A 25,189-nucleotide genomic window follows, 5' to 3' on the forward strand; every position below is an offset into this window, starting at 1 on the left:
GGTACAGTGGTATAGCTTTGGGAGGGAGTTGCCCTGGGAGTCCTCAACATCGACTCATGGAGTCCCACAAAGTCTCAAGGCATCAGGTCATGGGCAAGGAAACCTCACGCTGATTACCACGTACTGCCTCAGCTGATGAATCAGTACTCCACATTGAACATCACTTGGAGGAAGCACTGAGGGTGGCAAGGGCACAGAATGTACTCTGGGTTGGGGTACTTCAATGTCCATCATCAAGGGTGGCTCGGTAGTGCCATTACTGACTGCACTGGCTGAGTCTTAAAGGACATAGCTGCCAAACTGGGTCTGCAGCGGGTGGTGAGGGAACCAACAAGAGGGAAAAACATAGTTGACCTCATCCTCACCAACTTGACTGCATCTGTTCATGACAGTAGCGGTAGGAGTGACCACCGCACAGTTCTTGTGGAGAGAAACTCCCATCTTCACACTGAGAATACCCTCAAATGTGTTATGTGGCACTACCACTTTGCTAAATGGGATAGATTTCAAAAAAATTGAGCAACTCAGGACTGGGCATCCATGAGGTGCTGTGGACCATCAGCAGCAGCAGAATTGTAATCGAACACAATCTGTAACCTCATGGCCCGACATATCCCCCACTCTACCATTACCATCAAGCCAGGGGATCAGCCCTGGTTCAATGAAGAGTGCAGGAGGGCATGCCCGGAGCAGCACCAGGCATTCCTAAAAATGAGGTGTCAACCTGGTGAAGCTAGAACACACGACTATCTGCGTGCCAAATAGCATAAGCAGCAATTGATAGAAAGAGCTAAGTAATCCCTCAACCAACAGATCAGATCTAAGCTCTGCAGTCCTGCCACAGCCAGTTATGAATGGTGGTGGATAATTAAACAACTCACTGGAGGAGGCTCCACAAATATCCTCATCCTCAATGATGGAGGAGCCCAGCACAGCAGTGCAAAAGATAAAGCTGAAGCATTCACAACAATCTTCAGCCAGAAGCGCCGAGTGGATGATCCATCTCGGCCTCCTCTGGAGGTCCCCAGCATCACAGATGCCAGTCTTTAGCCAATTCGATTCACTCCACGTGGTGTCAAAAAAATGGCTGAAGGCACTGGACAATGCAAAGGCTATGGGCCCTGACAACATTCCAGCATTAGTACTGAAAACTTGTGCTCCAGAACTTGCTGTGCCCCGAGCCAAGCTGTTCGAGTACAGTTACAACACTGGCATCTACCTGGCTATGTGGAAAATTGCCCAGGTATGTCCTGTACACAAAAAGCAGGACAAATCCAACCTGGCCAATTACAGCCCCATCAATCTACTCCCGATCATCAGTAAAGTAATGGAAGGGGTCATCGTCAGTGCTATCAAGCGGCACTTGCTTAGCAATAACCTGCTCACTGATGCCCAGTTGGGTTCTGCCAGGGCCACTCTGCTCCTGACCTCATTGTAGCCTTGGTTTAACATGGACAAAAGAGTTGAACTCCCGAGGTGAGGTAAGAGCGACTGCCCTTGACATCAAGGCTGTATTTGACCGAGTGTGGCATCAAGGAGCCGTAACAAAACTGGAGTCAGTGGGAATCAGGGGGAAAACTCTGCGCTGGTTGGAGTCATAGCTAGCACAAAAAAAAGATGGCTGTGGTTGTTGGAGGTCAATCATCTCAGCTCCAGAACATCACTGCAGGAGTTCCTCAGTATAGTGTCCTAGGCCCAAACATCTTCAGCTGCTTCATGAATGAATTTCCTTCCATCACAAGGTCAGAAGTGGGCATGTTTGCTGATGATTGCGCAATGCTCAGCACCATTTGCAACTCCTCAGATACTGAAGCAGTCCCTGTCCAAATGCAGCAAGACCTGGACAATATCCAGGCTTGGTCTGACAAGTGGTAAATAACAAGTAACATTTGCGCCACACAAGTCTCAGGCAATGACCATCTCCAGCAAGAGAGTCTAACCATCACCCCATGATGTTCAATGGCATTACCATCACTGAATCCCCCACTCCTGGGGGTTACCATTGACCAGAAACTGAACTGGGATAGTCATATAAATACTGTGGCTACAAGAGCCGGTCAGAGGCTAGGAATCCTGCAGCGAGAAACTTACCTCCTGACTCTCCAAAGCCTGTCCACCATCTAAAGTCAGGAGTGTGATGGAATACTCCCCACTTGCCTAGATGAGTGCAGCTCCCACAACACTCAAGAAGCTGGGTACCATCCAGGACAAAGCAGTCCGCTTGATTGGCACCACATCTACAAACAATCACTCCCTCCACCACCGTCGCACAGTAGCAGCAGTGTGTCCCGTCTACAAGATGCACTGCAGGGATTCACCAAGGCTCCTCAGACAGCATCTTCCAAACCCACAACCACTGCCACTTAGAAGGAGAAGGGCAGCAGATAGATGGGAACACCACCACCTGGAAGCTCCCCCTCCAAGTCACTCACCATCCTGACTTGGAAATATATCACCGTTCCTTCACTGTCATTGGGTCAAAACCCTGGAACTCCCTTCCGAGCAGCACTGTGGGTGTGCCTACACCACATGGACTGCAGCAGTTGAAGGCAGCAGCTCACCACCACGTTCTTAAGGGCAACTAGGGCTGGGCAATAAATGCTGGCCCAGCCAGCAAAGCCCACATCCCGTGGATGAATAAATAAAAAACACTATAGGAAGGTTGTGATGGCACTGGAGAGGGTGCAGAGGAGATTCATCAGGATGTTGCCTGGGCTGGAGCTTTTCAGCTGTGAGGAGAGACTGTATAGGCTGGGTTGTTTTCCTTAGAGCAGAGAAGGCTGAGGGGGGACCTGATAGAGGTATACAAAATTATGAGGGGCATACATAGGATGAAACTTTTCCCCTTAGCGGAGGTGTCTATAACCGGGGGCATACATTTAAGATAAGGGGCAGGAGATTTAGAGGGGATTTGAGGAAAATATTTTTCGCCCAGGGGGTGGTTGGAATCTAGAACACACTGCCTGAGCAGGTTGTAGAGGCAGGAACCTTCACAACATTTAAGTAGGACTTAGATGAGCACTTGAAATGCCATAGCATAGAGGGCTATGGGCCAAATGCTGGAAAATGGGATTTGAATAGATAGGTGCTTGATGGCCGGCATGGCCATGATGAGCTAAAGGGCCTGTTTCTGTGCTGTATAACCCTATGAACTGAATGCCCGTTTGATCAGTAATAGCTTTTCACTATCACATATGGAAGAGTGGGAGAAAAAGGAAATAGTGACATAAGAACATACGAAGTAGGAGCACGATGAGACCATTGGGCCCTTCAAGCCCATCTGCCATTCAATAAAATCATAGTTGATATAATACTCGAACTCTACCTTCCCACATTATTCCCATATCCTTCGATTCCTTTAGTCTCAAAAAAAAATCACTGTCTTCAATATTCTCAACAACTGAGCATTCAGAGTTCTCTGGGGTAGAGAATTATAAAGATTCACACCCTTTGTGTGAAAAAAATTCCCTTTACCTCAGTTCGAAATAGCTGACCTTTTGGTCCAGATCTTCAGGTCTCCGGATAGTTGAGAACAGATGTACCCAAAGATGCACCATGGGACCCACTGGAAGTTCCAACACAATGACTCCATGGGGATTGGCCCCAAAGTTTGAACTTAAGACTCCAAGTTAGAATTGGTGTCAGGAAGATATAATCTTATTGGAATTTATTGTAAAATAGTGGTATCTGTGTCTATATGTGTCTGTGAGAGCCTTAATTGGATTAAAGGCAATTGGTCTGAAGGCTCTGATGTAAACATGGGGGAAGTTTAGAATATAAGGTGTAATAGGACATTTGCATTTTTAAATAAACCAGATTAGATTGTTTTCAAAAGAGGGAGTGGCTAGGTGAAGTTAAGAAAGTGTCTTTATTCTTCCCAAAGATTATTGATAAAATTAGTACTATGATAAATTTTTATGATCGGGGAGGTAAAGTCCAAAGACATAGTGAAACAATGGGTATTTGCATTCAAAGGGGAAAATATGTATAATGGCTGTGTGTAAGAGTAGGCATTTTAGGATCTAACAAGTGTGAAAAGCCTTCAGCATCTACGCCTCAAACTGCTGTTTTCAAAGAGCTGAAGTTAAGAAAACTCACTTTGAATTCAACCGGTTCAGAATATCGTGTCTCACGTTACCTGGGTCTTTTAAAATGTGTGTGTCTTACTGTTGCCTTAACGAAAATGTAACTGGGAGTCAGATTAAGTAGGGTATTTAGAAGTTATCGTGGTAGTAATTTGTAGATCTATGTATTTAAAATAATTTCTCTTATTACCCACTTACTTTACTCACCATACCCCCTTACCTTTTCTCTGTCGTTGTTTTCAAAGCATCTTTGGGGCATTTAATTTCTACTTATCAGAATACGGCAGCGAGTGCCATAAAAAGGGGAAGCGGTTTCTATGTGGCTTCTGTGTGCTGCTCCCTACAAGGTTTGCTACTGGGTTGGATTAGAAGAATCCTCCATCAGAAGGTCGCTCAGAAAAATTACTGCAAGGTAAGCGTGCATTATTTTGTCTGATCAGAATCGGAAATAAGGTTTCCGATCCTGATTGGAAAATCTAGGCCTTTACCCTAAGACAGTGGCCTTGATTTCCAGACTGTGCAGCTTAGGAAACATCCTCACCAACTTGGTAATATACCTTCTGGGTAAGGCACTGAATTTCATCCCTTCAAAAATTAGGCTTCATAATTTCCAACTCAAAAAAGCTACCCTTGATCTGTTCATCCTCCTTTTGTCGTACTGCCTAACTTCTACTCTTACTTGTTGTCCAAGGACTGACATGTCCCAATTTTGTTTCAATTTCTTCAGTCCAGTTTCTGTTCTGCCCAAAGCAGAAAACACCCTGCAGTGATTTGAAACCTTTCTCTATAATAAAAAGAGTTATTATAACTGCAAATTGTTCTTGTTCAACAGCAATACCCTCAAGCAACCAGCTCCTAAAGATATTCATGAGTTTTTAAAAATTCATTAATGGGATGTGGGCGTCGCTGGCTAGGCCAGCATTTATTGCCCATCCCTAATTGCCCTCAAAAAGGTGTTGGTGAGCTAGCTGCCTTCTTGAACCACTGCAGACCATGTGGTGTAGGTATCCCCACAGTGCTGTTAGGGAGTACTTTGTTTTGTACCTTGGTTAAAAGGAGATGGATTTGATGGTACACTGTGTGGATTGGTTCTAATATAACTGGAAGCAGCTACTGGCTTTGTGATTTACATCTACTTATTTACTGTGCAATGAGGATTTAGTACATTAAACAGACATCCGGTGTCCATTACAGGTGCTCTATAAATCGAAGTCATTAATTTCTCCAAAGCTCCTTATTTTCTGATTTTGGATTAAGAATGATTATATCTGGATGGTGTGCCCTGTACAGAAGAATTATGCTTTAAATGAATTTGTTTCAGAGCTTGAATATGTCAATCAAACATATTTCACAGAATCACAGTGCAGAAGAGGTCCTTTGGCCCATCGAGTCGGCACTGACACGTGAGAAACACCTGATCTACCTACCTAATCCCATTTACCAGCACTTGGCCCATAGCCTTGAATGTTATGACTTGCCAAGTGCTCATCCAGGTACGTTTTAAAGGATGTGAGGCAACACGCCTCCACCACCCTCCCAGGCATGCATTCCAGACCGTCACCACCCTCTGGGTAAAAAGGTTTTTCCTCACATCCCCCTAAACCTCCTGCCCCTCACCTTGAACTTATGCCCCCTTGTGGCTGACCCTTCAACTAAAGGGAACAGCTGCTCCCTATCCACCCTGTCCATGCCCCTCAATCTTGTACACCTCGATCAGGTCGCCCCTCAGTCTTATCTGCTCCAACAAAAACAAACCAAGTCTATCCAACCTCTCTTCATAACTTAAATGTTTCATCCCAGGCAACATCCTGGTGAATCTCCTCTGCACCCACTCCAGTGCAATCACATCCTTCCTATAATGTGGCGACCAGAACTGCACTCAGTACTCCAGCTGTGGCCTCACCAAACTTCTATACAACTCCAACATGACCTCTCTACTTTTGTAATCTATGCCTCGATTGATAAAGGCAAATGTCCTATATGCCTTTTTCACCACCCCACTAATGTGCCCCTCTGCCTTCAGAGATCTATGGACACACACGCCAAGGTCCCTTTGTTCCTCAGAACTTCCTAGTGCCATGCCGTTCATTAAATACTTCTTTGCCAAATTACTCCTTCCAAAGTGTACCACCTCTCACTTTTCAGGGTTAAATTCCATCTGCCACTTATCTGCCCATTTGACCATCCCGTCTATATCTTCCTGTAGCCCAAGACACTCAACCTTACTGTTATCCACCCAGCCAATCTTTGTGTCATCCGCAAACTTACTAATTCTATCCCCCACATAGTCATCTATGTCGTTTGTATAAATGACAAATAATAGGGGACTGAGCACAGATCCCTGTGGTATGCCACTGGACACTGGCTTCCAGTCACTAAAGCACCCTTCTGTCATCACTCCCTGCCTCCTACAACTAAGCTAATTTTGAATCCACCTTATCAAATGACCCTATATCCCATGTGCATTTGCCTTCTTTATAAGTCTCCCATGTGGGACCTTGTCAAAGGCTTTGCTGAAATCCATATAAACTACATCAACTGCACTACCCTCATCTACACACCTGGTCATCTCTTCAAAAAATTCAGTCAAATTTATTAGGTATGACCTCCCTCTGACAAAGCCATGCTGACTATCCCTGATCAAATCTTGCCTCTCCAAGTGTAGATAGATTCTCTCCTTTAGCATTTTCTCCAATAGTTTCCCTACCACTGACGTGAGACTCACTGGCCTGTAGTTTCCTGGCTTATCTCTACAACCCTTCTTAAATAGCAGAACCACATTAGCTGTTCTCCAGTCCTCTGGCACCTCCCCAGTGGCCAGAGAGGAATTAAAAATTTGGGTCAGCGCCCCTTCGATCTCCTCCCTTGCCTCCCTCAACAGTCTGGGACACAAATCATCCGGACCTGGAGATATGTCCACTTTTAAGCCTGCCAACACCTCCAATATCTTGTAACTACCTATATCAATTTGCTTAAGAACCTCGCAGTCTCTGTCCCCGAGTTCGATACCTTCATCCTCATTCTCTTGGGTGAAGACGGACCTGAAGTATTTATTCAACACTCTAGCAGTGTCCCACCCATAGATTGCCCCCTTGGTCCCTACTCTTTCCCTGGTTATCCTCGTCCCATAAATCAAATTCGTTTTAACTTTAAATTAAATTGTATGAATATAATGTATATTAAAAAAAAAATCCCAATCTTTTTGGATTTTACCTGGACAAACTCCTTTTTGATCATGTCAAACTTGCATTTTTCATGTACAGCTCTAGCTGTGTTTGTTCTGTCAAAAGGTTCTGCAATGTCAAAAATAGACACTAAGTTAAACACAATGCTAATTTTCACTATTTTACACAAGTACCTTGGCATAGACAGATATAAAACAAATGACCTAGAAGATGCTCTTACTCCTCTGAAATGCAGGACTTTCTTGTTGCATACTGGATGGCGAATCTTACAAAATCGTTGTATTATTAAGTCAAAAACTTTAGTAACAGCTCAGGTTTGTTCTACAAGTGCAAACACTTAAATGTAGTTTGCTTGAGCAGCTGTAGCAGAAAAGCCATTCTAGGACATTCACTCATATTCGTAGGCCAATAGCACTCTTCTACTTAGGATTGAAAGTCCCACATTTTGGAAAAGCTAAATGCTGAGGATGGCAGAAATCTGAAATAAAAACAAAAAATACTGAAATAATCAGCAGGTCTGTCAGCAACTGTGAAAAGAGAAATAGTTAATGCTTCAGGTCGATGAACACCCATCAACTTTTAATTTATAAGCAAGTGTAAATTAGGCAAACATAATTGGATATCCTTAACATCAGATTTCCACAAACTTTGTCAACGCTAATGCCACTTTCAGAAAATGTATGAACAGGTTTCAGCAGAATCCCTAAATCAGTTCATCTTTACCTACTGGGGATTTCAGCCATGGCTCTCATGGCCTTGGAAAGATAAAACAGAATGGACAGAGACGACTTGAGCTTTGCTGCTACCACGAGCTGTGTGTAGCTAAGCCCTTTTAGAATAAAACAAGGTTTCCTGGAGACATCCAAGATCTAGCCATTGGCACAGCTGGATATGATCATCACCTGATGTGACTCTCTAAACAACATTCTCAACACACATAGCTACCAGTGCTGACTGTGATACAGGTCACTCCTTGGCTCGAACGGGGGTTAGGATGCAACCCCTGAAGATTTTCATTCAAAGCAGAAACGCCATTGTCATATCAATATCAGCAATAATGCCTACCCAGATAAAAACCAACAGTTCCTTGACTCGATCAAACAGGCGGTCTCAGAAATTTCCAGAGTGTGGAAACGAAATGTAACGACCGCACTCTCAACAGCTGAGGAACAAGAGTGGAAAAAGGCTTGCTGTTTCGAGACTAATATCACTGCAATGAAGCCAGTCGTTGAAGCCAAGCAGTCCGCTCTTATTAATTATGAGAGATCTGGGCAAAGAGACTCTGAATGCACTAAGAGCCACTCAAAGTAAAGTCCAACAGACTGCTAGGCAGTATGTCAATGACTACTTTGCCAGAAGATTCAGAAGTACTTCGACACAAGGAATGCTTGGGTCATATATAAAATGGATCAAAAAGGCAATGGAGTCATCAGCAAAGAAAAAAACTCTATTGAAGAGGGGCACGGGAGGTCATCATCAACTGCAGTAAACAGTTGGAGAGATGGGTGGAACACTACCTTGAGTTATACCCCAGGGAGAGTACCGAGGAAGCTCTAGACACCATAAAAAGCCTGTCATGACAGAGCTAGGTATCAAACCCACAGTGGAGGAACTTAGCAAAACTATTGACTCGCTTGCCATGAGCAAAGTTCCAGGTGCTAATACTATACAGCCTGAACTCATCAAGCATAGGAAAGCAGCACTCCTGCAGCATCTACACAAACTTCAGTCTCTGCTGAAAGGAGGGGCAGTGCCCCAGGATGTGTGAGATGCAAAGATATTGTACAAGATGCTGGACGAGAACAAGGGCGACCTTGCCGATTGCAATGACTATCAAAGCATCTCCCTGCTGGGAATTGTGGGGAAAGTATTTGCCTGTGCTGCCCTTGTCAGACTGCTGATCTTGGCTAAAACCATCTACCCCAAATCCCAGTGTGGTTTCAGAACTGGAAGATCTACAATTGGCATGGCCTTCTCAGTCCAACAGTTGCAAGAGAAATGCCATGAACAAAGGAGACCACTATATGATGCTTCGTCAATCTCACCAAGGCATTTGACCATGTGAGCAAAGATGGTCTATTTAAGCAGCTGGAGAAAATTGGCTGCCCATCGAAGCTGCTAAATGTAATTTCTTCTTTCCATGAGGACATGATGGGTAAGGTCAGCTATGACTGGGCAACATCGGAACCTCTTGAGGTCTGTAGTGCAGTCAAACATGGTTGTGTCCTGGCACTGACACACTGGCATATTCTTCCTTTTGCTGTCATATGCCTTCAGAGGGTGTCTACCTACATACCAGAACTGATAGAAAGCTGTTCGACCTTGCTTGCCTGAGATCCAAGACAAAGGTGAGCCAAGGCCTCATCAAAGAGTTGCTCCACGCTAGTGATGATGCGCCAACATTCTACACTGAGGAATACCTTCAGTGGCAATGGGCAAACTCCCTAATGTCTGTAGAGTCTGGTTTGGCCATCAGCATCAGGAAGACAAATGCCACTATCCAGGATGTTGCTATACTTTCATTTAGCAGCATTGACAATGTGATGTAGGAGGTTGTTGAAAGGCTTCACAATCACCAGCAATCTGCCACTTGATGCTGAAACCAACACATGCATTGCAAAAGCCGCAGCTGTTATGTCCAAGCTGACTAAGAGCTTGTGTAAGACAGAACCTGAGAACACTAAGCTGCGAGTCTACCAAGCCTGCGTTCTCAGTGCACTCCTCTACAGTGGTGAGACCTGGACAACATATGCTAGGCAGGAGAAAAGGCTGAACAGTTTCCACCTTTGCTGTCTCAGACATATTCCAGGCATCTCTTAGCGAGACAATGTCACCAACTCAGAGGTCCAGGAGTGTAATTCCATCAGCATACACTCATTGCTAAGCCAACAATGCCTGCGCTGGCTCGGCCACGTTCATCGGATGGATGATGGTCATCTGCCCAAAGACCTTCTGTACGGTGAATTGATCACTTGGTCACGACCCCCTGAGTGTCCATACTTCTGCTATAAGGATATCTGCAAGTGAGATATAAAGATGGTGGACATTGGTCCTGAAAACTAGGAGACAGTTGCTGACAGCCGAGACCTCTGGAGGCTGACTGTTTGGAAGGGCATTGGAAGAGGCAAACAGAAATGAAAAGCTCAGCTAGTCAAGAAGAGGGCCCAGAGAAAACAGAGGCCAGCGAACTGTGCACATTCTCAGCCCACTGCCTCCCCCTGCATCAAATGAGACAGAGACTGCCATGCCAGAGGGGGCTCTTGAGTCACACTAGAACAGAGTTGGCCACCACAGTGCAAACCATTATCTTAAACAGAAGACTGCTATTATGAACAGATTTTCTTGATTTTGTGGAGACCTACATCACATATTCCTGACATACATTGGCTCCCAGTCAAGTAATGGCTTGGATTTAAAGTTCACATCCTCTTTTTCAATCCCTTCATGACACTGACCTGCCCTTGCTTTCTGTAATCCTCTCCAGCCCCACATCCCTCTGAAACACCTACACCTTTTGAGCATCCCCAGTTTTAATTGCTCCACTATTGGTGACCTTGTCTTCAGCTGCCTACATCTTAATCTCCCCATTTCCCTCATTAAAAGTTTCTGCCTCTCCTGTAAGACAGATCTTAAAACCTATCTATTTAACTAAACTTTTGGCCCTAATATTGCCTTTGTGGCTCGCTGTCAAACTTTGCTTTATATTGCTTCTGTGAAGCCCTTTGGCTCGGTTTATTATATTAAAGATACTATATAAGTACTATAAGTTGTTATTAAAACCAACTTTGAGCAAGCTTTGAGTTACTCATCCTAATAATATATCCCTTTCTGCGACTATTCATTTTTGTCTGATCACTCTCCTGTGAAGTGCCTTGGGACATTTTACTACTTTAAAGGTGTTAAATATAGCCAAATTGTTATTACAAATTCGGGTCTGGACAGGTATCTACTGGGCTCAGGTGGCATCAGTCATTTATGTGATCTTAACAAAAAGCTAAAAGCTACTGCGGATGCTGGAAATCCAAAACAAAATAAAAACAGAATTACCTGGAAAAACTCAGCAAGTCTGGCAGCATCGGCGGAGAAGAAATCAGTCAACGTTTCGAGCCCTCATGGCCCTTCAGCAGAACTGAAGCATAGTTTCAACAAGGGAGAAATATAAATTGGTTTAAGGTGGGTGGGGGGGAAGAGACACATTGAGGGTGTGGTGTGATTATCTGCTCACACCACACCCTCAATGTGTCTCTTCCCCCCCACCCACCTTAAACCAATTTATATTTCTCCCTTGTTGAAACTATGCTTCAGTTCTGCTGAAGGGCCATGAGGGCTCGAAACGTTGACTGATTTCTTCTCCGCCGATGCTGCCAGACTTGCTGAGTTTTTCCAGGTAATTCTGTTTTTATTTATGTGATCTTGTTGCTTGATTATTTACAGAAAATAATTTCCACTGCTTGCACTGTAGTAGAACCCAGGTGTTTAACAAGGAAACTCCATTGGGATTGGGGCCTTGCTCCATGACTTACATGTGTACTCATTTAATCTGTTACTAGACAGGCCTAGTTAACACTAGGTGAGGCATCATTTGGTTCAGTTTGTAAGTGCTTTAACAGTGGACAAAACAAAATATTGCGTATGACAACTTTCACTTGGTAGCAGAAATAAGTTTTATATTCTCAGATTACACCAAATATAAAGCATACACATACGCAAGCTCTTTTAAAAGGGGGTTTTAACTTAACAGAGGTTTTCTCTGCTATCTGTCCAACCAAGGGTGCAGAGGCGATTTTCCCCTTGCGGATTTTCTGCTGCATTCTAACTTCCAGTTGAAAACCTCTTTTTAAAAAGTCTAACTTTAAAGGCACGCAGAGATCACAGAAATATGTCAAAACCAAGGTTCTCTTGTCTCTTACATGCACATTTGTTGGTAACACTTAGCTAGTTTTTGGGAACTCTTGAAAATGTCACCCCACCTAGCATTTTAAAACAGCTTTCAATTGCAATTAGGTTAACAACTCAGCATGGGACAATCTAAAGCAGGCAACCACTCTAGGCAAACTTCTCAAAATAGCAGAGCATTCAGCATCAAAACAATAGGAACATAGGATCAGGAGTAAGCCATTTAGCCAATCGAGCCTGCTCCGCCATTCAATTAGATAATGGTTGATCATCTACCCCAATGCCACTTTCCCTGCACTAACTCCATATTCTTTGATGTCATTAGTCACCAGAAATCTATTTCAGTCTTGAACATACCTAATGATTGGGCTTCCACAGCCCTCTGGGGTAGAGTGAAGAAATTCTTCCTTATCTCAGCATTCTAAGATTACGTCTCCTGGTTTAGGCTCACCAGCCTGGGGAAACATCTTATTTACATCCACCCTGTCACGCCCTGTAAGAATTTTGTAAGTTTCAATGAGGTCACCCCTCATTCTTCGAAATTCTAGGAATACAGACCCAGTCTCCTCAATCTCCTCATAAGACAATCCCGGCATCCCAGGGGTTAATATAGTCAACCTCCGTTGCACTCTCTCTACGGCAAGTATATCTTTCTTTAGATAAGGAGACCCAAAACTGTGCACAATACTCCAGATGAGGTCTCACTAAGGCTGTTTTTAGCTGCAGCAAGACATCTTTACTCCTGTACTCAAATGCCCTCGTGATGAAGGCCAACATACCATTTGCCTTCCTGCATGCTAGCTTTTAGTAACTCATGAACAAGAACACCAAGGTCCCTTTGAACACTTGCACTTCCCAGCCTCTCGCCATTGAAGAAATATTCTGCCTTTCTGCCAAAGTGAATAACTTCAGACTTATTCACATTATATTTCATCTGCCATGTTCCAGCCTATTCAAATCCTCTTGAAGCCTCTTTGCATCCTTCTCACAACTTATGTTCCCATCCATTTGGTGTCATTAGCAAATATGGAAATATAATTGGTCCCCACATCCAAGTCATTTATATAGATTGTGAACAGGGGAAGATCATCAACCTGACTTCCTCATGGACAGGCTTTGCTGAATCTCTTTCCTCAGACCAAAAAATTAGCAGCCCGTATCTGGGCTCCCAAACCAATTGAGGGTGGACATGATGGCTCGTCCAATCAGTCAAGGGAAAGATTTCTAATTAAAGGGACCATGGTATGGGTTACAAGGGCTCACCAGAACTGGAAGTTTTGAGGCTGCAGCAGCCACAGTAATGGAGAGGAGACCTGCAAAGGCTGCTCCCAAGGGTTCTCACTTGCTTGGAAGTCCTACTATGGGATCCGAGCGACTGCAGTCCCAAGGACAGGAGGATGAAGACACCTTGTCCAACCAAGCACACATGGATGAAAGTAGCCATGGAAGTCCATGTACAAGAAGCACTGCTGTAATTCACCAAGCCCCATCAATAACATCTTCCAAACCCACAACCTCTACCATCTAGAAGCACAAGGACAACTGACACATGGGAGCACCACCACCTGCAAGCTCCTCTCCAAGCTATACACAATCCTAACGTGGAACTATATCCACGATCCAACACTTTTGCTGGCTCCAAATCCTAAAACTGGCTTCCTAAGAGCACTGTGGGTACACCTACACCAGGAAGACTGCAGCCGTTCAAGAAAATGACTTACCACCAGCTTCTCAAAGGCAATTAAGGACCGACAGAAAACACTGGCCTTGCAATGCTTACATCTCATGAAAGAATAGAAAAAAGCAGCAGCAGGAGTGTGCTCCCTCCAACCTGGGGTCAATGCACCAAGACGATCAAGGACTTCAGGACGGCATAACAGGTGAGTAGTGCACAATCTTAAATGCCAAGCCCCACACTAACTTGGTCAGCATTCTCCAGCACAGCAAACCTCAAGTCACTCCTTGCAGTCATTCCTCTCTCTGAAAGCAGCTCACATTCCCATTTGAGAAGCCAACACTCTCAATCCCTCTCAGCCTATTGCCCTCTTGCACCCAGACCTCGCAGTGACCCTCCACAAATGGTGGCCTACCCTCCTCTCCACACAATCAATTACAAACACACACAAATCCACGCAACCTCTCTGCTTTCTCTTCTTGCAGAAAAGAGCACACATCTTGGCAAGAGGCAGAACCATTGGATGTAGGGGGATTGGGTGGGGGGGGGGGGGGGGGGCGGTTGGAGATAGGGGCACAATGTGTGCCCACCTGTTCCACTGAGAAAAAGATCTTGATCCAAACAGCTGTAGGTGTCTGCAGTGACCTGCCGTGAGAACCCAAGCCTCCTGAGGTACTGGTGCTCAGGCCTGTCAGGGAAGCTAATCCGCTGCTTGTAGACCCCATGTTGGGGGGTCTCGTCTCTTTCCTGCTGGATCTCAGTGTCCATCTCATCTGCCTCGTGGAAGGGCATGTGCTTGAGGAAAAGGCAGCTGGTAGTGATGGTGACTTCTGATCTTGCCCCTCAGCAGAGGTGGAAGTTGCAACTGCATAAGCTGCTCCCATGCAATATTGAAGGGTGGCAACAGGGAAGTGCAGCTCAAGCAAGTGAAATGCCTTCCAAGAAGTTGGCAATCACTTGTCAAGCAGTGACAGCACTGAGGGAAGTGCTTTAAACAGCAGTCTCTCGATGCCCATGGCTGTAGCTCTTCAGTGTAACTGTCAAAGCCTTCTCAGCTTGTCAGTTCCACTGAAGAAGCTCTTCTCACTGCAATCGCGTCAGTGACCCTGGTGAGGCACGGATACAGCATGGAAACTGTGCATTGCGGAGAAAGGCTTAAAAAGGCTCTTACAAATGCCTTCTCAATTGCTTTTCCGCTAGACCCACAGGGTTCCCTGCAGGACTCTGAACCCATTCTGGGGAGAGCTGAAAGAGGGCAGGGTGAAGTCAGGAATCTGACCCGACATAATTTTCCAGGTCTTTCCCACCCTACACTCACTGAACCGGCCTTCATCTTATTGGAAAATTCTACCCGTTTCTCTGTCAAAAGATGTTACCAAACCTGCTGAGCATTTCTAGCATTTTCAAGTGTTTTTATGGTGGGCCCAAGATGAGCAGGAATGCTCCTCTGGGGCACCCCAAACGATTCTGTTCTGTTTGAAGCCCTTTATGCATAGATCACATGCCTCTTCCAGACTCAATCTGCCATCTGGCTCAGCATGCAATCAGGCTGATTTGCCATTGAGCTACAGCACGACACACACTTGGTAGCAGCATGCTAATGTGGCCAGAGCCTCAAAATGTCTCAGGACTGTGACAACTGCGTACCCGGTTTCCTTTAAAACCATCCCACTTGTGCCTCAGTGCTATTCATGTAAAAATAAATTGTTTCTGGATCCTAGAACCTTATACTCTTAAAGAATTAAAAAGGGAAATATTTTGAAGTTGGACAACAAGGCTACCCTTGTATTAAGCTGGAGCTAGTCACAATACCATGATCCCCCAATTCCTTAGTCCACATTAAGTTCATTTTCAAATGTCTTTAACAGAATGCCTTAAGTACAGCATGTGTAGCTTACACAGCAAATTAATTTGTGTATAGTCAGTAAGAGAGGAGATACAATAGTGAAGCTTCTGCTATAATTAAGTTGGACCCAACAGTTGCTACAATAGACAAGATTCTCATCTTAGTCAAAAGGTTTAAGACCCACTTTAGGACTTAAGCACATAATTTACATTGACACTCTAGAGTTATTCAAGGAATACCACATTGTTGCCATCCTTCAGCTGAAACATTAAACTGAGGTTCAATCTGGTGACTGTCGATGGATCAGAAACTTCTTGAAATGTATTGATTTATTTAGCCCACCCCCAAGGCAGTAAGGTTATTTTATTTGGGTTATTTTTAGTGAAATTAGGGTACTTCAAGTTTTGTAGTTTATGGCTAATTCTTGGTACTTTCTATTTGAATGCCAGCTAATGCTTACCTTTCCAGTCGCTCCCTCAGAACGATACAAAAGTACATTATTGGAGTTCTATGTAACAAACCATAAACTCTCTTCCTGTAACTACTTTTGTTTTCTTCCCCCTTACATTTAGATAAGGGGGGAATATATGGATCACAGTGCTTCTATGAACCTTTTCCCACCTGTCAGACACAGCTGAGGTATAACATGGATACGTTCACCACCCTCACTGGTTAGCACTATGGTTTTCTTTAAATTAGACTGCATAGCATGAAGGAATTGGCAGATTTTGTAGCGCGCATGTCTGCAAGAGTAGATACCATCTAAATTTTGGTCAGGACCTTGGGAAGAAAAGACGCTCATATCCTCAACCTGATTTGATATGGATAAAGGGGTGCCATTTGATTGGACTAAAAACTTTGCCAGGTTTTAAGAAACAAGGTAGAATAATTTGCTGTGATATTCTTGTGACTAATCTGCAAGGAATGAATTAAATTTCATTCAAAACAGAATGAAATTCACCAAGTACTCTTGCTGCTGTAGATAGAGCAATTAAAGCACGAACATACTGCTCAGCACAATCAGCTCCACTCAATTCCTAAACTAGGACACCTCTAGCTCATAAGAAGTGGCGTCAAAGTTTACACAAGATACCAAAATAGGAGGTATTGTTAATTCTTTAGTAGATCAAAGGAAGAAATTGCAAAGGGATAAGATGGAGGACCAGGAATAGGCTAAAAAGTGACAAATGCAATTCAGCGTCAGTGAGAAAGTATAACATGATATATTTTGGTTTTTAAAAAAGTTATTATGCTCTAAAAGGTCTGTGGAAGAGCATAGGAATTTAAGGGTACAAGTAAAGGCAGCACCAGAGGTTGATACAGCTGTGACTCTAGTTTTTAATCTTAAAAATATAGAATGCAAAAGTAAATAATTCGGTCTACATAAATCCATATTAAAAGTTGAGAGGGAACTTTGTGCGGAATTGGGCTGCAACTATAGGGAAAATATTCAAGCTTTAAAAAGAACAAATCAAGGTTGCCAACTTCACCAATTGATCAGCAATATCCAGGAATGCAGGATGCATCTCTTAGGCAGTGCTGCTAGCAACCTAGGAGAAAAGTAGAGCTTTGCACACGTGGTTTGTAATTGTGAGAAGTTGTAGCTGCGCTGGCAAATGCATATTGAATAGCTAACGTTGGACAGGGATCTCTAATGAAGGTGGCTGGCAGCTTGGGAAAAGTAGCAGATGGAAAGGTATCCTCTCAGATGAAACACAGTGTGGTTGAAATAGATATTGAAATTGATGTGTATGGGATGAAGCTACATGCTCCAGTAGGCATTGTAGCTGGAGGATGGACATCAGCTACTCCTAGCCACAGTTCTGGGTTGTTGTAGACACTTTATTAATACATATGTGATGCCAGGCACGAGCATGGCTTTGAAAAATAAACTGAAATGCTGATGGATTTTACTATTGTGACAAACAACTATGTGCTATAAAATTGTGATTTTACTTGAATAAAAATCCTGGCTATTACACTCAGTTTAAGAGTCTAGGGTTGTTTAACTTCCTGGACTCTTACAGATTTTCCAGGATTGAAAGATGCATCATCCGGCACTGCTACTAACCCAAAAGCAGAGTTTGCACTTCAAACCTGCTTGTGTACATTCTTCACCCTACTTGCGGCAGCCTCCTAGTTCTTGAAACCTTTCAGGTGACAGCTACTGGCATTAAACCACAAGTTAAGATACTCAGCTACAGTGGACCCAACCTTTAGAAGGTAAATGCAATAACATTTGCAAACTGTGGGAAAGCGTCACAAGAACAAACATCACAATCAAACTTCCAAGAATACCTCCAACCAGAATTGTTGATCCCATTCGTTCTCAATTAATCCTAACACTCAAACTGTGTCACGGGTACATTTCACTTAAATCAATTTTCTAAATACTTCATATAGTATTCAGGAAAGTCAATGAAGCTAGCACTACAATCATGGAGTGTTTTTTTTTCCAAAATTTTTTTTTTTTAAAAAAAACTCAGTTCAAAATTATTACGGTTGGATGCACAGGATCAACACAGGGTCGATGCCTGCATCTAGTTTCAAACATCCACTTCTTTTGGGGAAATGGTCCAGATGATATTATCTTGGAGAGCCTTTTCTTTGGTGGAACATGGGATAATCAATTATAAATAACCAACTAAAATGCAGAAATCCATGGTGACTTAATGGAAGAAAATGATAATCAATTCATAAAACAGAAAAACCTTTTTAAAAGACACCAGAAACACTTAGCTAAGTAGAGAAGCTACAGACATTAGCCATGCATATACATTTATTACATACCTTCAACACAAATATATTTATTTTTCCATTCCATTTCATTGGTTTTGGGAATCACTTTGGCTTCACGAATTGAAATTATTGAATTACTCCAACTGAAGGGGCGAAAGTGAGAACAGACATGTATTAATATCTATGATTATAATTTGAACCATTCAACTGAGCCATTTATGTTAACGATCTGCAAGCATGTAATGATATACCACAAACTTCACTTTAAAGTCTGAAATCTTTGACCCACTGCAATTCTTCTTGATCCTCCATCAGTAAGAATCATGAGTAAGCACTTTGAGACATTACTACTATCAGTAACTTGCAGGTTGTGGTGCAAGTCATCCCTTCAGCTTTCAAATAATCGCTTACCAGGATAATGACTAAGGTGAATGGCAATTAAAAAACAGAAAGCAATGGTTTTGCCAATGGCACATATCACTGAAATAAAACATAGTTGAATAACCTTCTTCAGTACTGAATTTCTTCTGGAACTTGCAGGTTTGTTAACTGCTAAACATGATTTTTCTTGGGCAAAAACGGAAACAGAAATACCTGGAAAAACTCAGCAGGTCTGGCAGCATCGGCGGAGGAGAGCACAGTTGACGTTTCGAGTCCTCATGACCCTTCAACAGAACTAGGTAAAAATAGGAAAGGGGTGAAATATAAACTGGCTTAAGGGGTGGGAAGGTTTGTTGGGACAAGCAGCCAGTCATAGGTGGAGATAACCACAAGCTGTCACAGACAAAAGAACAAAGAGGTGTTGAAGGTGGTGATGGTGATATTATCTAAAGGAATGTGCTAATTAAGAGTAGAACACAGGACAGATAAGGTACAGATAGCTCTAGTGGGGGTGGGGGAATACTAAAAGGTAGAAATAAACAGTGGGTGGAAATACATTTAAAAATAATGGAAATAGGTGGGAAAAGAAAAATCTATATAAATTATTGGAAAAAACAAAAAGGAGGGGGAAGAAACGGGAAAGGGGTGGGGATGGAGGAGAGTGTTCAAGATCTAAAATTGTTGAACTCAATATTCAGTCCAGAAGGCTGTAAAGTGCCTAGTCGGAAGATGAGGTGCTGTTCCTCCAGTTTGCGTCGAGCTTCACTGGAACAATGCAGCAAGCCAAGGACAGACATGTGGGCAAGAGAGCAGGGTGGAGTGTTGAAATGGCAAGCGACAGAGAGTTCTGGGTAATGCTTGCGGACAGACCGAAGGTGTTCTGCAAAGAGGTCACCCAGCCTGCGTTTGGTTTCTCCAATGTAGAGGAAGCCGCATTGGGAGCAACGAATGCAGTAGACTAAGTTGAGGGAAGTGCAAGTGAAAAGCTGCTTCACTTGAAAGGAGTGTTTGGGCCCTTTGACGGTGAGGAGAGAGGAAGTGAAGGGGCAGGTGTTGCATCTTCTGCGGCCGCATGTGAGGGTGCCGTGGGAGGGGGTTGAGGAGTAGGGGGTGATGGAGGAGTGGAATCTTTTGTCTGTGACAGCTTGTGGTTATCTCCACCTATGACTGGCTGCTTGTCCCAACAACCCCTCCCCTCCTTAAGCCAGCTTATATTTCACCCCTTTCCTATTTTTACTTAGTTCTGTTGAAGGGTCATGAGGACTCGAAACGTCAACTGTGCTCTCTTCCGCTGATGCTGCCAGACCTGCTGAGTTTTTCCAGGTATTTCTGTTTGTTTTGGATTTCCAGCAACCACAGTTTTTTGCTTTTATCTCTATGATTTTTCTTGTTTGTTTTTGACCCTTGAAGGTGCACACTTATTTTTACAAGGCACTGTGCAACCTTACTTGTGAAAATATCTTTTTTCATTTATTCTTTCATGGGATGTGGGTGTCACTGGCTAAGCTATCACTTATTGCCCAACCGTAATTTTCCTCGAGAAGGTGCCGGTGAGCTGCCTTCTAGAACCACTGCAATCCATGTGGTGTAGGTACACCGACAGTGCTGTTAGAGAGGGAGTTCCAGGGTTTTGACCAGTGAAGGAACGGCGATATATTTCCAAGTCAGGATGTTGTGTGGCTTGGAGTGGAACTTGCATGTGGCGGTGCATCTGCTGCCCTTGTCCTTCTAGATGGTACAGCCTGCTGGTTTGGAAGGTGCTGTCGAAGGAATCTTGCTGCAGTGCATCTTGCAGACGATACAGACTGCTGCCACTGTGCGTCAGTGGTGGAGGGAGTGAATGTTGAAGGTGGTGGATGGAATGCCAATAAAGCAGGCTGCTTTGTCCTAGACGATGTCAAGCTTCGAGTGTTGTTGGAGCTGCACTTATCCAGGCAAGTGGAGAATATTCCATCACACACCTGACTTGTGCCTTGTAGATGTTGGACAGGTTTTGGGAAGTCAGGGTACGAGCTAGTTGCCACAGAACTCCAGCCTCTGAACTGCTCTTGTAGCCATAGTATTTATATGGCTGGTCCAGTTTAGTTTCTGGTCAACGATAACCCCCAGGATGCTGATAGTGGGGGATCCAGCGATGGTAATGCAATTCATTGTCTTGGGGGAGATGGTTAGATTCTCTCCTGTTGGGGAGAATCATTGTTTGGCACTTCTGTAATGAAGAAGTTATTTGTTATTTATTAGCCCAAGCCTGAATGTTGCCTTGGTCTTGCTACATACAGACATGGATTGCTTCAGTATTGGAGAAGTTGCAAGTGGTACTGAACATTGTGCTTTCATCAGCGAATATCCCCACTTCTGACCTTGTGATACATGGTAAGTCATTGATGAAGCAGCTGAAGATGGTTGTGCCTAGGACATTACCCTGAGGAACTCCTGCAGCAATGTCCTGGGACTGAGATGACTGACCTCCAACAACCACAACCATCTTCCCCGGTGTTAGGCATGACTCCAATCAGTGAAGAGATTTTCCTTGATTCCCACTGACTTGAGTTTTGCTAGGGCTCCTTTACGCCACATTTGGTCAAATGATCCCTTGATGTCAAGGGCAGTCACTCTTGACTTACCTCTTCAGTTTGGCTCTTATACCAATATTTGGACCAAGGCTGTAATGAGGTCAGGAGCTGAGTAGCCCTGTTGGAACCCAAACTGAGCATCAGTGAGCAGGTTATTGCTGAGTAAGTATCCGTTGATAGCACTGTCGATGACATCTTCATTACTTTGTTGATGATGGAGACTATAGAGTGATGGGGCAGTAATTGGCTGGATTCGATTTGTCCTGCTTTTTGTGTTCAGGAAATCCCTGGGCAATTTTCCACATTGTCGGGTAGATTCCAATGTTGTAGTTGTACTCCGACAACTTGGCTGGGGCACAGCTAGTTCTGGAGCACAAGTCTTCAGTACTACTGCCAGAATGTTCTCGGAGCCCGTAGCCTTTGCAGTGCCCAGTGCCTTCAGCCGTTTCTTGGTATTGTTCAGCTTTATTTTTAGTCACAATACTAGATGTTTACAACAGATCATTAAGATATTACTGCAGGCCAGAACTGAGCAGGGTAGCCAAAAAGCTCTCATCTTTACAATCTGTACAGCTCAGAAGTGGAAAATGGTCCAATTGTTTCAACTAGTACTCAGTGGCTGCAAGTCTTTAGTGCAAAACTGCCCCAGATCCCAGAATCTTGCCTTTCTTTTTTTAGAAGCGAAACATGATCACTGTATGTAATAGAAATCTACGTGCAAAGATTGAAGTAGAAATGATGGTTACAGACTCAAAGTACATTGTACACTCAGTCCATCAAAATCACAAATCCCCATTGACAGTCAGTACGTGCGTAGTACAGGCCGAAACTTACACCAGTGACGTATTTCTCCCTCCTGCAAGCATTTATACACTGTCCCTGTTAAAACAGCTGAACATTAAAAGCTGTACTTTTGGCTCCAACATCCATCTGTTTCACAGGCCTCTATGCCCAAATCCCACCTGCTGCCTTCATTCATTTTTGTGAAACCAGAACCTAGAGAATTGACACAGCAAAATGTAGCCACCACCAAATGTATTCAGCTTTCATTTAGACTAAAATAGTGACCTCAGCTGTGCATGCTGCTCTACAATAAAACTCAAATATGGCTTTTTTGGAAAATCTGGAAGACAAAAACAATTACCTGATCACAAACATTTTAGTGTGGGGGTTTAATTCCATTATTTTTACCTGACCTTGCACTCTGTTTAACATGTTCAATTTAGAAGTTGGGAGCAGACTTTGAATGGTCCAACAAGATGGGCTTCAATGTTGCTTATTAAGTTACAATTAATTATCTCCTGAAAAATCATTGTAGGACTGCAAAGGAGCTGCTCGTTTAATGCAAAATAATCTTTGGCCTTGTTAAAAATTAGCTTTAGAACATATCTTTACTGCATCATAAAAACAGCATACTTCCATCCCCACAACATTGGACTGCCACCACCTTGAAACCTTTATCCACACCCTTGTCACCTTCAGCCTTGTCTACAATTTGCTGGGTTCCCAGAGTTTATGCTCCATTAACACCCTGCCCAAAACTCTGCTGCAGAGATCTTGTCCCATAGTAACTCCATCTGGCACATCACCCTTGCATATGATGACTTACAATAGATGCCTGTCCTCCCATGTCTCAAATTTAAAATGCTCAGTCATCTTTAATTCCTCCCATGACCTTTCCCCATCCTACCCTATATCCACAACATTCTGCTGCTCTACATTCCCCTGCAAACATTCCATTCCTCAGTCCCCATCCTTTGGTACGCCACCACAGCTCCCTTGCCCTGCCCCCATCAACCAACAAGTGCCACTGCGGAATTCCCTCCATATAACTACATAAATCTAGCTTGTGCTTTGTAGTTCCTCAGTGCCAATGCTCTAGCATTTGCTCCATGGATCATTATAGGGAAATTTTCAGAGCAACAGTAAAGCAATTATGTACGCAGTTAAGTTCCTTATGTCAAGGGAAGGTCAAAATAGGTTAGCAATGCAAAGAGCTGTCAAGGAGCAAAGGGATTTAAGTGTCCATGTATGCAAATTACTAAAAGCTAGTGCACAAAATGCAAAAAAGTGATCAAAATGCTAATAGATCTTGGCCTTTGTATCAAGGAGCTTGATGTTCAAAAAGGTGAAGGTTTACAACCTTGGTCAGTCTCCATCTGGAGTACTGTGTTTATGGGTATCAGATGTGTTGTACAGACCAGATTCACTCCAATGATATTTTTGATTAAAGGGTTAAATTACAAGCACAGATTGCATAATCATGGTTTGTATTTCCTCGAGTTTAGAAGGTTGGGGGGTAATTTACTTAAGACATTTAAAACAATGAAAGGGTTTTGTAAGATAGAGAGAGGAACCATTTCCTCTGCTGGGAGAATCCAAAACAAGTGAGCATAATCTTAAAGTTACACCTAGGCAACGTAGGAATGAAATCAAGGAGCATTTGCTCACATAATGGAGGGGGAAAATCTGGATACTCTCTTCCCTAAAAGGCTGTGGATGCTGAGCCAATTAAAAATGTCAAGAATGTAATTGCTCGATTTTTGATACCTAACTGCATTAAATATTATACAAAGATGGGTTAATGGAATTAAAATACAGCCAATGTACAAACTGGCAGAACAAGCTCCAGGAGCTGCATTTTCCTCAAGCTCAAGGCTAGAATATGATGGTGGCATTTGCCATTGAAACTTGCAGTAAGTCATTTACAATACTATGTTGCTTCTACTTTCCAGCTGCAATATAAATACAAGTAAACTTAATCTTGAAATTATGACCTCCAATGCAGCAACATTCATGGGTTCATGTGATGTAAATTTCAGGAATCTCCATGGGAAAGAAACAAAGATTTGAGGCTATCGCTATTCAGAAAGTTAAATTTGATCATATTTTCTGCATGTTAGCTTTGCGGGTGGCTGACAGGAGCCATGTTACAATCCCACAAATAAACACAAGAACTTGAGAAATTGGAAAAGTAGGGCACTTGGCCCCTCGAGCCTGCTCTGCCATTCAATAAGATCATGGTTGATCTGATTATAAACTCAACTCCACATTCCCAGCTACTCTCGATAACCTTTCACCCCCTTGCTTATCAAGAATCTATCTAGCTCTGCCTTAAAAATACTCAAAGGCTCTGCTTCCACCATTTTTTGAGGAAGAGAGTTCTAAAGATTCATGACCCTCAAAAAAAAAAAAATTTCTCATCTAGGTCTTAAATAGGCAACCCCTTATTTTTAAGCAGTGAACCCTGGCTCTAGTTTCTCCCACAAGAGGAAACATCCCTTCCACATCCACCCTGTCAAGGCACGTCAGGATCTTATATGTTTCAATCAAATCACCTCTTACTCTTCTAAACACCAGCGGATACAAGCCTAACCTGTCCAACCTTTCCTCATAAGACAACCCGCCCATTCCAGGTATTTGTCTAGTAAACCTTCTCTGAACTGCTTCCAACACATTTAAATCCTTCCTTAAATAAGGAGACCAATACTGTACACAGCACTACAGCGTGGGCTCACCAGTCTCCTGTATAACTGACACATAACCTCCCTACTTTTGTATTCAATTCCCCTTGCGACAAATGATAACATTCTATTAGCTTTCATAATTACTTGCTGTACCTGCATATGAACCTTTTGCGATCCATGGACTAGGACACCCAGATCCCTATGCATCTAAGAGCACTGCAATCTTTCACCTTTTAGATATGCTTTTTTATTCTTCCTGCCAAAATGGTCAATTTCATATTTGCCCACATTATACTCCATTTGCCAGATCTTTGCCCGCTCACTTAACCTATCTATATCCCT

The 25,189-nt window shown here is 43.3% G+C and overlaps 1 protein-coding gene across 3 annotated transcripts in view; it reads right to left on the bottom strand.

Moving 5' to 3' along the window:
- The window catches only part of tent2 (terminal nucleotidyltransferase 2), a 103,336-nt gene that overhangs the window by 10,426 nt on the left and 67,721 nt on the right, over positions 1 to 25,189 (bottom strand). For 2 of the 3 annotated variants that reach the window (XR_013579515.1, XM_078563139.1), the window contains exons 13-14: positions 18,478 to 18,569; positions 7,299 to 7,378 (exon numbers count right to left, since the gene is read on the bottom strand). Coding sequence is in view for 2 of the 3 variants with exons in the window: in XM_078563139.1 (XP_078419265.1) it covers positions 7,299 to 7,378; positions 18,478 to 18,569 (172 nt within the window). In the remaining variant the exon portion in view is untranslated. The remainder of the gene's footprint in view (positions 1 to 7,298; positions 7,379 to 18,477; positions 18,570 to 25,189) is intronic. The other variant, XM_078563151.1, reaches the window with a different exon arrangement.

This window comes from Cetorhinus maximus, chromosome 2 (genome assembly GCF_964194155.1).
Source record: "Cetorhinus maximus chromosome 2, sCetMax3.hap1.1, whole genome shotgun sequence".
Taxonomy (NCBI): domain Eukaryota; kingdom Metazoa; phylum Chordata; class Chondrichthyes; order Lamniformes; family Cetorhinidae; genus Cetorhinus; species Cetorhinus maximus.